The sequence below is a fragment of the Phoca vitulina genome, unplaced genomic scaffold, assembly GCF_004348235.1.
Source record: "Phoca vitulina isolate PV1807 unplaced genomic scaffold, GSC_HSeal_1.0 scaffold60, whole genome shotgun sequence".
NCBI classification, from domain to species: Eukaryota; Metazoa; Chordata; class Mammalia; order Carnivora; family Phocidae; genus Phoca; species Phoca vitulina.
This window is the reverse complement of record NW_022589763.1, coordinates 4625630-4639005: the sequence shown is the minus strand read 5'-3', so window position 1 is coordinate 4639005 and position 13376 is coordinate 4625630. Positions and strand designations below refer to the sequence as shown.

At 46.0% G+C, this 13376-nt stretch overlaps 1 protein-coding gene across 2 annotated transcripts in view; it reads right to left on the bottom strand.

Annotated features, from left to right (window-relative positions):
- Window positions 1-13376, bottom strand: part of STS (steroid sulfatase) — a 548358-nt gene that overhangs the window by 364727 nt on the left and 170255 nt on the right. Inside the window, exon 10 of one of the 2 annotated variants that reach the window (XM_032391165.1) lies at window positions 5736-6038. The exons of the other annotated variant lie outside the window; for it this stretch is intronic. Within the exon in view, the coding sequence (XP_032247056.1) occupies window positions 6007-6038 (32 nt within the window). The 3' untranslated portion in view covers window positions 5736-6006. Of the gene's footprint in view, window positions 1-5735; window positions 6039-13376 lie in introns of those variants that run through there. 2 annotated transcript variants of the gene reach the window in all.

Genomic DNA, 13376 nt, shown 5'->3' with positions numbered 1-13376 from the left:
AAAGACGCTCTTTGAGGAAGAACTTGACAATTGTCGGTCTTTATATTCTAGTCACCCCTCTTCAATCACTCTCCCCTTTATCAATCACTCTCCCCTTTAGAATATTAGAGTTGAAAATTGCTACTTACCCTAACTATAAATATGCAAAACTGGTTTATTTCAGTAAGTAGCTGTAGGCAAGGAATCAGTGATTGCATAGAAAATACACATATATTAATACATAAAGCTAACAGTCTACTTGGAGCATTAAACCAAAATAGTTTTAATTCCCCGTCGTTCCCAAGGCCGTGCCCACCGCACCCAGGGAAACAGCACAATGGGTTACTTCAGGAGGAGGCCCCCGTGCCTAGAACAAAGAAAGCCTTGCTCAATCTTGGGTGGCACAGTAGATGCATTTCAAACTTTAGGGATACCCGCGTGTGTCGTGCCAGGCATTCACGACAAAGGAAAAGGCTTTCGAAGTTCCTAAAGCTTTTTGTCATAGACCAAGAGCAAAACTTGGAAGGACGAAACTGGCATTTCACTGCAAACAGTGCATGGACGGGTGCACAGGTTAACAAGTAAAGATGGTTCTCAGCAGACAGTAGGAGGAGCTGAGGGGGAGGAAGGGGAGAAGCGAAGCCAGAGAGCTGAGATGTGGGCAGGCTGAGCCACGGAAGCTTCAGACCCTGAGAAGGGGAGAGACCCGGGAAGGTGAAGGCGGGAGTCCAAGGCAGACGGAAAGCAGAGCAGAGTGCCGCGACGGCCTGGCTTGTCTACACAGAGAAACAGCCCCGAGAAACAGTTCCAGACAAACCTGCCTAACACCTCGATGCTCTGGCTCTCCAAACGTCTCCAAACAACTCAGGTGAGGTTCAGTCTCTCCCAGCTGGAAGAGAGCGGACTTTTCTTCCAGACGTGGGGGAACATGACTCCGTATTGCAGGACTGCAGAGTGCAATGCCCCACACAAGGGACAAATGGAAGTAAGAGCCTGAATGCTGGGAGCAACAGAGCCAGCCATGGAAGGGGCCCCGTGAGCAGCTCCATGGGGGTCACGCTCGCTCATCCAGAGGGCTGACCCTGGGCTATGCCAACTGCAGGTACTTGAGTGGGGCAGGAAGCAAGGAAAGAAGGGAGAAGGAATGCCCCCCAGCCACTCTCCCACCTCTAAGAAGCTCTGGAGGCTCCCTGTGAACCATCTTGAGACAAGGTTGGGGGACAGGTTTTGAGATGGGTGGTAGAGGATTCTGACCTGGTCGGGAGTCTGATTCTGAACACTGACCCAAAATATAAAAGCAGAATTCACTGAGCTACCCTGGACCACAAGTTGAGTGTTTGAGAGGTTTCTTTTCTTCCCCCAGCACCAGTGTGCATGGGAGTTTTGACAGGACAATGAGGCCACAAAGAACATAATGAAAGTTACTCCTCCGCCTCCACCCCCACGGGTGAAATGCAGTGTAAACTATTTTAACATGTTTTGTTCTTGGCCTCAAGTCTCTGGCTATTGTAGCAAGCTTTCCTTTAGCTTTTGATGGTTGTTTTGTGATAGTAATCCTCCAGGCAGATTCGAATCTTCCTCCAACCCCTTCCTTGTTGGGGTCAGGTTATTGGGCCGGCTGAGTTTGTCAGCCTTGGAGAAGAATGAGAGACCCCCCTCTTTCCTCATTGCCCCACTCTGTGGCAGTGGAGGGACAGGAAGCCTGGGACCTCTGGCTCTGGGGACTCCAGCTTTCCGCACTTTCAGCCTGAATCCAGAGCCAGAGACAAACAAAGAAGTGTCACACTAATCCAGATCACTGGCCAGGATTCTCTCCTCTGCCAGGACTGTGTCTGGGAATTTCCCGCAAGCTCGTCTTGATGCAAACTCATCTGCCAATCTTATACGAATGCTTAGCCCCCATTGCCTTAAGTCCGGTGGTACACACGTGTGATGGTTCAGAGGCTGCAAAAAGATGCACCTGCTGCTGACAACTGGCAGCAAAGAAACCTGACATATTCAAGGAGATTCCAGTCTTCCCAAGATGCCAGGCTGAGTCTGCAGAGCTGGCTCTGAGAGACATCCTGTGTGTGCGCCCACAGTAAACCAGGGTTATTTTAGAAAGCCACGGCCATCCTCTGCAACAACCACGTGTGTATCCACACGCTACATGACAAATGTTAAGAACCACGTATACATCCATCTGCCAAGCAGCAATAACAATAATTCACGACATTAAGATATGATTGTCAAGATGCACACAATATTCTTGGAATTAGTCAACAGGAGTGCCTTCTGTGGCAAGCGTGTTGGTTTCAGGATGGTTTCGCCGGGGCACACACAGCTTTCCCTTCAATCTCCTCGGCGATCAGCAGTTGGCGCCTCGAGCAATAAAGACTCCTTTGGTTTATGTGAGAGCACAACAGCACAGACGAGAAATCAGATCCTATCCCACGTAATGCATTCCAAATTCTGCATGGGCAACTTCTGGGTGATCAGGGAGTCATCCCACGTGACATGAGTTATATGCAGTACTTAGGGACCCTATGTACTATTTTGAAAGTACTTGCCAATTACAGATTTTGCAATGATACTGTGATACAGCCTTATGAATAAATCTTTTATGCCCAGTAAGTACTCAAAACATCCTGAGCCTGTCTACCGCTGTGTTCGTATGAGTGCCGAATGCCAAGGTCATAAAATTATAATCTAACACGTTTGTGCACCTTAGATATATTTATTTAGCATCTATGGGATAATTACTCCATGTAACAGCTATATTTTGCCGATTAGTTTGAAGCATTGGATTCCTCGTGGCCTTAGCTACTTTTGTGACACGAGTGAATTGACCACCTCTTTTCTCATTTGCAGATGGATCCCGGATGCAACCTTACCCTACTTCTGAGAAATCTGAGAACCTGGCATAGGAAAAAGACATTGTCATTAAAAGGCTCATCAAAGAATACCTCTATGAGAAGAGAAAATATACTCAGCCTCATTAGTATGAGAAAGAGCTCAATCATTCCATTAAAATTAGGTTACTGAGTTTCACTATTTGACACATATTTATTCCAATTAATTTCAATTAGGAAAAGCAAGTGTAAATGGGTGTGTAGACACAGAGTCACCAGGCAGCTTGTCTGAGATCATTAGATGTGATATCCATGCATAACTATTAGTATAACTACTAGACAGTGAATCATTCCTTCTCACCATCAGCTGTACTGGGTAGAAGTCATGCTGGGACAATCCTTAAATTACATATCCATTAAGGATTCTCATCAATCTTGATATGCACATTTTTTTTTTTTTGGTTAAGAAAATTAATAATGCATCAGAATTACAGAAACAACCAAAGCTGTCTTCCTGCCATCTCTTTTATCTCGTCTTGAACGCAGTGCACAAAGGAAGGTCAAGGAGGGGCTGATACTTTTGAGGCAGACTTTGGTAAGGAATAGTCAAGACAGATTCCCAACAGGATCGCCCAGTCGTGGCCCATTCATCTTGGAACTTGGGATCTACCATTCATGGTACAGATGAATCAATTACAGTAGCCATATTAGCAGGGGATGTCCCTTTTTCTGAGGGTTCCGGACCCACACATCACAGAAAGTCAGCAAAATGAAAGCAGACATGTAGAACCTTTTCCCAGGGAAAAGTTCTTCAAGAACACGAAGCCCACGTGACAGATGGAAATGCAGGGCATGTGAACCAATGAGCTCAGAATACAGGTGGGGGTGGCAGAGAGAGGGGGCCGCTTAGCATCATTAGTGATAAGAGAAATGCCCCCCAAAAACGTGTCTTACAAGAGGTGGTTATGGGGATCATTGAATATTTTAAAAAACCCATTTCTCGGAGAGCAGTGGATTGGAAAAACCATTATGTGAGCATACAGAATGGACCCTATGAAAACAAATTACACTCATTGCACACAATAGGATTTCTGACTTTGACAACATGATTGAACAGTAGACGTCTTTATTCCCATTTTGCAGCAAAGGGAGCCGAGACTCTGAGAGATGTCAAGGCACTCCCCCATGACCCAACACTCTTGGGACTGGTATCCCGCCAACCCGGCCATGCTCAGAAGAAGACAAACAGGTCAGTGCTTTATGACCGAAAGGTACTCCAGGTTCCATACGGGGAATCAGACGTGCAGCGGTAACACCAGGAATAGCACATGGTCCTTCATCAGAAATTTATACAAATCTCCCCGTAGCATGCAAAGCAGCGAGCCTTACAATGGGAATGCCGCTGGGGCGTGAATGTTGAGAGTCACAGCTAAATTTTAAGACCGCTCCCTCATGCAAGCTCGACTGATAACGGGGCAATTAAAAAACACTTGCTTTTAGAGGTACGTTGCTGTTCAATCAATATTCATTTTAAGTCCTATTTATCTATCTCAAGCACGGCTTTATTTGTAATAGCCAGTGTTGCCTGTGGTATAAGTTTCTAGAAGCTCTTCAAGGTGTGCTTTAAGCAGATCAGAATTAAAAGATTGTTTCCATTTGTTTTTCTTTCCAATCCACTCTTTTGTTATTACAGAAACAAGGACAGCTCCTTTCGCCACAGGGTTGATATGCTGAACTATATCTTTATTTTCTTTACCATATGATTAGATGGTGCCCATTTCTTTTTTTTTTTTTTTTAAGATTTTATTTATTTATTCATGAGAGACAGAGGCAGAGGGAGAAGCAGGCTCCCTGCGGAGCAGAGAGCCCAATGTGGGACTCGATCCCAGGACCCTGGGATCATGACCTGAGCCGAAGGCAGACGCTTAACCGACTGAGCCACCCAGGTATCCCAGATGGTGCCCATTTCTTTATCTTTATTTAACAAAGATCTTTGAAGGGTTTCATATTTCAAAGTATAGTGCAATAGACTAGGAAAGGCAAAGAATCTGCAGAGAGCTACCGAATCTAGTTGGACAGACATTTGCAAACACAAATAAATCAGTAAACAACACACACGAGTGACGTTCTGCATAAAGAAGGAAAAGGTACAGGTGAATACACGACAATTAAATTAATAAACAACCACCACTAGGAGAACCCAGGAGGCTCCGAAGACCCGGCTGTGGCTACTGACCGTAGAAATAGCCAGTAATAAGTTTCTTTCCCCGTTGAGAAGCTTTGCTTTGTTTTGGTGAACAGCAATGTGACTGATGGCAGGCAGAGACAATGGCCAGTGGAGGCTCAACCACAGAGCTGATGGCAGAGCGTGCACGAGCTCTCAGTAGAGTCGATCTTGACTTTTGTGACCTCCAACGGCCTCACTCAAGGATACTGCATGCTGGATCCTAGCTGAGCGGTTTGCAGAGTCTGAACCTTGGTCCCCTGGGAGTCTGGGAGTCATTTTTACAGGGTCCCGACGAACACATCTGTCTTCCTAATAATACGGAAATGCCACGGACTGTTTTCAGCATGCGAACCATTGCACTCAAGGAGCAAAAGCAGGGGTACGTGGAGCTGCTCTCACCTCACGCCTGATCGAGGCAGTGGTCCCAAATGGTGTTCACATCCATCACTACCACGCTCCTGAGAAGAATGTCACTTTCACTTAAGAATGTTGTGGAGTAAGCTGTAAAAATCATTCGTTTTCTCAAATATCTCTTGAGTACGTATCTTTTTAAGATTCTGCACGATAGGGCGCCTGGGTGGCTCAGTCGGTTAAGCATCTGCCTTCAGCTCGGGTCATGATCCTGGGGTCCTGGGATCGAGCCCCGCATCAGGCTCCCTGCTCAGCGCGGAGTCTGCTTCTCCCTCTCCCTCTGCTGCTCACACACTCTCTCTGTGTCAAATAAATAAATAAAATCTTAAAAAAATATTCTGCATGATAAAATGGGGAGTACACATAGCGTTGTTCTCTTGCATGAGGATGTTTGATGGTTGCCTCCAGGAAAAAAAAAAAAAGTATGCCACTGTTTGAGTTGGTGACGGGACTTAGTCGCGACCCTTTTTATGTGATAGAATGCCTGGCAGACAATTGTGGTAATTCAGACTCGGCTGTTTGGCAGACGTTTTCTCAAAAATGAACAAAGCGAGGCTGTCACTTGATGGAATACAGCTGACGAGTCTTTGCTGCCAATGACAAAAATCAAGATTTCAGGAAAAATTAGTATTTTAGACATCTTGTATCTGCCACCATAAATGTGATGGCCTCCCAAAACTTAAATCCATTCCTAATAAAACTGGTGGTGATGTTAATAAATGTGAGCTTCCCATGTTGTAAAATGAGATGTGTGAATATTTGGAAGGCTGACATAACTTAGCGAACTGCTATTTTCTGAAAGAACTAATGCATAATGTTACAAAATTGTGCATGGGTAAAATATGCACTTTAAGTGCAAGATTAAACAATGAATTTTAATGGTATAGAGAACAAAACGTGTATGGATATGGGTTCATAGGACACTTTTTAACGTGTAAAAACCTACTGGTGTTGAGTTTTGCTGTAGTACTAGAAAAAAGTATCCACAGCTATTAATTATCCTATTTTTTTTCAACTACATAATTGTGGGAAGCCAGATTTTCTGAGTACACACCAACCAACACAATACATTTCAAGAGACTGAGTGCATTATCAGCAATGAGAATCCAGCTGTCTGTCGTTAAAATCGGGACATAAAAAAGACTGGAAAAATGTAAAAAATATATATATAATGCCACAAGTTTGCCATTTTGTTTTATTTTAGAAAATATAGTTATTTATTTTTTAAAAGATTTTATTTATTTATATAACAGAGAGAAAGAGAGAGAAAGCATAAGCAGGGGGGAGCAGGGCAGGGAGAAGCAGACTCGCTGCTGAGCAGGGAGTCTGACATGGGACTCAATCCCAGGACCCTGAGATCATGACCTGGGCTGAAGGCAGACGCTTCACTGACTGAACCACCCAGGCATCCTGAAAATATAGTTATTTTTATAAATATTTTTATGTTAACATGAAATAGGTTTACTATTGTTACTTTTAAATGAATGAGTAAATATTTTTAAGCATCTTCATTTTCACTTCTAATTTAGCACACATCCATAGCTATAGCCCATATAAATATCTCTGTGGGGTCCTCAGTAATTTTTAAGACTGAAAAGGTGTTCTGAGACCAAAACATTTGAGAAGGACCATCCTAGAAGCATCCTGCTTTCAACACACAACGAGGAGCTCCATGGTGCTGCCCTATGCCTTCCAGTGGGCAGGCAGGGTTGTTAACTGCTAGACTACACCCTGATTACTTATTTCAAGGCTAGAAACTCTGGTCTTAGTCTCCCATTCATCTTCTCTCCATGTACCAAGTCAGTTTCCTCAAAGTATCACCAAGCTCTACCAACACCTGCTCTTGTTCTGTCCTCCCAGTGCACCTACTCTTCAACCCACTGCGTGACTTCATATGGTTCAACATCCCTGTCTCTGTAAAGATGGATGTGGCAGGCACACCCTTCACTGACCCCCAAAGATCCAGCATCCTGATAATCCACACCTTTGTGTTACCTGCCCTGGTATGGGCGCTGACCTAGAAACCTGCTTCGAACAAAGAGGTGGGACGTTGCTTCCATCATTAGCTTACAAAAGATTAGAACTTCACCTTGCTTCTGGTCTCTCTGCCTTCTCAGCTTGAACTCTTGTAAGAAGCAAGATGCCCAGTTGGAGTTGCTCATGTGGGAAGGAACAGAGACAGGCCTCCAGCAAACAGCTGGGAAGGAACTGAATCTGCCAACAACCACATGTGCTTAGAGGGGACTCCTTCCCCAGTCAAACCTTCAGATGAGACCCCAGCCTGGACTGACACATGCATGGCACTCACATGAGACAGGCGGAGCTGTGGACCCACTTCAGCTGCGCCTGCATGCCTGACCCACAACGAGTGGTGAACCTATGTCATTCTAAGCCTCTGATTTTGTGATACTTGCTTATGCAGCAACACACGACTAATACAGCAAGTGTGGGGCATAGGGATGCCTGGGTGGTTCAGTCAGTTAAGCGTTTGCCTTCAGCTCAGGTCATGGTCCCGGGGATCATGTCCCACATCGGGCTTCCTGCTCAGTGGGGAGCCTGCTTCTTTATCTTCCACTCCCCTTGCTTGTGCTCTGTCAAATAAATAAATAACATCTTAAAAAAATAAAAAAATAAAACCGCAAGTGTGGGGCATATTTCTCCTTCCATGTAAGCCAGAGTGTCTTGATGTGAGGAACACTAAGGAAGATTTACCTATCATACATTTACCTTTGTAGATTTTTTTTAATTTTTAAAATTTTTTTGTAGATTTATTTAATTATTTGAGAGAGAGAGAGCATGCACGAGCAGGGGGAGGGGCAGAGGGAGAGGGAGAGAGAATCTCAAGCAGACTCCTTGCTGAGCACAGAGCCCAATGTGGGGCTCGATCCCAGAACCCTGAGATCATGACCTGAGCCGAGATCAAGAGTCAGACACTCAACCGACTGAGCCACCCAGGTACCCCACCATTTACCTTTGTATTAATTGATGCCTTCAAATGGCTCATGATCTGGAGGTCACAGTGTCTCAGACATGTCAAGTATTTCATACATATTCACCAAACTATTATAAACATATTCATTTTATTTGACAAATGCACATAAAGCAGTGTGTTGGATGCTGCACATGAATATCAAGGTGATCACAGTGCCTTTCCTGAGCTCATGCAATTTATAATTGATGGGATGAGGCACACTTGTAAATTTGTAAAATAAAATATTACATAAAGGAAGATAATGCATTAGGAGGACATTAAGAAGCACAACATGAGGGTACTACTTTGAAGGAAGCTACTAAGCAAAAGTCACTTTATAGACAGACTGCGTTTTCCAAAATCAAAGGGCTTTTGTGTAAGCAGAATGCCTTCCGAAAGATGTCCACACCCTAATCCCTTGAATTTGTGGCTATGTTAAGTTACAGGACAATTACACGTGAAGATGTAATTAAGGTTATGGATCCTCAAGAAGATATAGAGATAATCCTGAATTATGCAGATTGGCCCAATCCCATCACATCAATCTACAAAGGCGGAGAACTTTCTCTTGCTGGAATGGAAAAGATGTGCCACAAGAAAGAAGTCAGAGAGATCTGAAGCCTGGCAGGACTTGATGTTCCTGCTGCTTGTCTGAAGACGGAGGCGCAACATGGCAAGCAACACAGGTGGCCATGAGGAGCTGAGAATGGCTGCCGGCTGAGCCAGCAGGGGAAAAGAGAATGCACAGTCCCAACCCGGAAGGAACTGAATTCTGCCAACCACCTGAACGAGTATGTAAGCTGATGCTCCTTCAGAGTCTCCAGAGGAGCTCTCAGGCCACCCACCACCTTGATTTTAGCCTTATGAAACCCAAAGCAGACAAATCAACCAACCACCCTCCCCCCCAAAAAACTTCTGACCTACATAACTGCGAGGTAATAAATGTGGGATGTCTTAGGGTGCTAAGTTTGTGATAATTTTCTTACAGCAGCAAGAGAACATGAAGGTGGACATCCATGGGGGGCTGGAGAAAAGTCATTGCGGGTGGCACGGTCTGTTAGCATGAGCCAGGCTGTAGAGATGGCCATGAGCAAGAAGAAGAAACGGCAAGTTATCTGATGTGCCTCGAACATAATAAATATGAAGAAAAGAACAAAGACAGACAGGAAGATAAGGTCAGGGAAGGAGCGTCGAGGAAGACAGTTGTGGTGTTTATCTGCAAAACAGATTAGAATGGGCCAGGAGCCGCAGTGGGAAAGACGATCAATCAGAAATAATCTAGATAAGAGATGACAAGACCCTAAAGTTAGAGCGTGGCATTTGGAATCAATACGAGCGTACAAGTTCAAGAGATGGTTCTCGAGTGGAATCAACAGAACTTGATAAAGTTAAATGAAGAGTTGCCCAAGAAGAAAAGGTGACTTCAGTATTTTGAGGCTACATGAATCAGAAGATGGGAGTGCAATTAAGCAAGAGAAAGAGGGGGGATACATGGGTTTTTTTTAAACATTATTGGGGAAAGGGGAGGTGAGTCCATTCCGTGGGGAGTGTGCTGAGTTTCAAGTATGTGGGGAGGAATTAATATCATGGACTGCAACTTCGAGGGGGTTAGAAGTCACTTCTAACAGGAAGGACGGACAGCCAGGAGGGAGTCTAAGGAGAGAGGGCAGAGAGCTCCAGGAAAATCCCGACCCTGAATAGCAAGGCAGCAGGGCGTCAGATTAAGGGTGAGCTGGTAGAAAAAACAGGTTTTGGGGTGGCCACAAAGAGTGGGATGCAGTATCAGTATACAGAGGAGGGGGCCTGAAGGGAGTGTTGAGGGCAGGACAATCTGGTAGGAAGCAAGAGAGGCTAGAAGTTACCAGAAACAACATTCAGATGGCTCAGGGTCCTAGAGAAATGGCACAGTGACTGGACCCCAGCACTGAAGAGCCCAGCATGGCAGGTGGACCTCCCACAGGGCTCTGAGCTCTGTAGTCCAGAGTGGGGGGATGCGGCACAGGGCTAGAGACTTGAACTGGGACCCCAGGTCAGCAGCCACTGTGGAGAATGGGGCAGATCCTGCAGAGATGATGCAAGGTCTGCCAGAGGGTGGCCAATGCTGTTGGGTATCTGGGGGCCAAGGAGTGTTGGGAAATGAGGGTCAGCCAGACCGTCTACGTAATGCAAACATGCCAACACGTGAGCGTGTGTCTGTGTGTCCATCACACACACTACAGCCCTCCACGGTGACAGCGGTCTGCGCACCCACCCTACAGGAGAGGGATTCAGTGCACGGGCACATAGTCATCGACCAAGGGCTTTTAAGAGCAGGTTTGGTGGCTCGCAAGCCCATGTTCTCTGCAACAGCGTGGAACGACAGGGAAAGGGGGAGTTTGCCTGGGATGCAGGACATCTGGAGAAGTATGCCTCAACAAGGCTAGCGAGGGTTTTGTTCCTGGGACTCATGCCTCACCGTCACCCCTCACTCAACTTGCTCAAAACCACCCAATGGATTCAGTCAACAGAACGACTTCCCCGGTTAGTCACCTAGGAATGCTCCTTACACTGACGCAGCTCTTCACGTGTAGCTGCAGTTTGTCTTTTTCTTTCTTTTTCCTCTAGAGCTGCCCTCTGCGTCATCACCATCCACCAGCGGTTATCGGCTAAATCACTGGGAAGCCCTGGCTCGGCATTGATATAAGTCTTCATGCAAAGCCAGTCCAAAGGCTGTCCCAGGACAACGGAGACTCCTCCATCATATGTGGACCAATTAACACATAAAACATACCAATTAACACATAAAACATACCATAAAACCCCACATTTCTTGGGGCGCCTGGGTGGCTCAGTCAGTGGAGCATCTGACTCTTGGTTTCAGCTCACGTCAAGATCTCACGGTCGTGGGATCGGGATCACGCTTAGCAGGGAGTCTGTTGGACATTCTCTCTCCCTCTCCTTTTGCCCCTCCCCATCCCCATACACACTCGCTCTCTCTCATAAGTAAATACATAAATCTTTAAAAAATAAAATAAAATCCACATTTCCTTCTGCTTCACATGCAATGGAACACATTCCCATGAGTCTCTCAGCCTGGTGGCTAATGCAGACGCTAAGGGCGTGACATCTGAGTCGCATTACAACTCTGACACTTCCTTGCATGGACGCTTGCGGCAAGGGGCTGCCCTCTTTAAGTCTCAGTGTCCACATCTGGAGAATGGGGATAAAATACCTCACCAATGTTCTCGGAGAAATAACGGAGTCGATATGTATAAAGCTTTTCGAATATTGTCTGGCACCTGAGCAATATTCTAAATATTGCAATCAATATTAGCTAATTTTGAGTTAAAGTGGGCTTTGTGCTTTTATAGAATTATTAGGTGTTCTCTTGAGAGAACTCTGGTTCACAAGGCACCAAATGTTATTGTAAGAACTCACCGAAAGCTCATGAAACATAGAGAAAGGCAACCAAGTATAGCTCACCACCAGGGACTCTGGATGTGGAGCCATGTTTTTGCAGAAAAGACAACTTTTGCTCATTCTGTCTTACACTGAGCTTTCGTGCTTCTCCACCTCTCTGTTCTCATCTCTCTACCTACCACCTCCCCCTATTTACCCAGCTTCTCTGTATGACTCCCGCCATCTGGTGGCTCCCAATGTCACCCCAAGAGAAGACTCATCATTGGGGTCTTGGCTGGAGGTCTTGCAGGCAGGTGCCTGACTCCAACCCAAATTGTTGGTAAGACATCTGCCCCCACTGCTCTCCTCACCTGCAGCGACCCAAGATCATCTATTTCTTACTGGCCGACAGATGCATTCATCATCTACTCCAAGCTGCTTGTGTGAATGCCTGGGGGACAGCCAGGTGAGCTGAGAAGGGGATTACCTAGTTCAGAAGGAGGCATGGCCTCCGAGCAGGTGCTCTGGGCAGAACTCGCCCTAGAAGAGAGTTCATTACCTTGAAATACCTCGAGTACAGCCTGCCATGCATGGGATTTAGAGCCCTTTCACTCCCCATACCGCCACTGTATTTGACTGTGAGGCATTTTCTATGGCACCTCAGAGTCAATAAGGAGAAAGGAGGAAGAGCCGTTTTTCCTCCGAGATATACAGTTTGGCATAGATGTCATATCTGAAGACGGCAACCAGTTTATAGTATCTGCCGCTCCTCCAATTCATTTACAACCCTCATGTGATTTAAATCTGCCTGCGACATGACATTCGAGGCTCTCCCAAAGACACTCAGTGCGGAGGGAAGTGGGTGGGAAGAGACCAGGGCTGAGCACCTCTGTTCAAGGGTCATTTCCACCTTCATCCTGGGGGTGGGGGGGCCACAAGCCTCTCGTGAAAACGACGCTCTCCCTCCTGGATGGAGATTCCAAGCCCCAAAGCACAACTCGCTGAAACGTGAGGAAGCGCTTCTGTAGTTTAGAGAACGCTGCACAGAGCCAGGTGTTTTATCCCTCCAATCCCACAGCCTGCAGTCTCTTGTCGAGACCGTGGCACAGAGACCGACTTGTTACAAATACTAAGCCTGCAACTTTTATGTCCATCGCCCTTCGGCCTGCTTGACCCAGGTGGGCTCTGAAGCTGCCAAGGAGCCACCGCGGACACGCACCTGCTGTCGTCTACACCAGCTTGGAGTAGATGATGATCGTTTTATGTCGGGGAATCATTTCAGCCCCTTCCTTCAAACTCGCAGTGCTTGCCTCTTCAACCAGACCTCTAATTTCAGCCCTCACAGGGAGCACATACAAACGCACACTCAAACATTGACACATGCACACACACAGGAATGCAGACACACAAACACACATAGGCATGCACATGAACACACAAATCCAGACATACAAACACACACAGGTATGTGCACACACACAGGAATTCAGACACACAAACACACGCAGGTATGTACACACACAGGAATTCAGACACACAAACACACGCAGGTATGCAGACACAGAGGAATTCAGACACA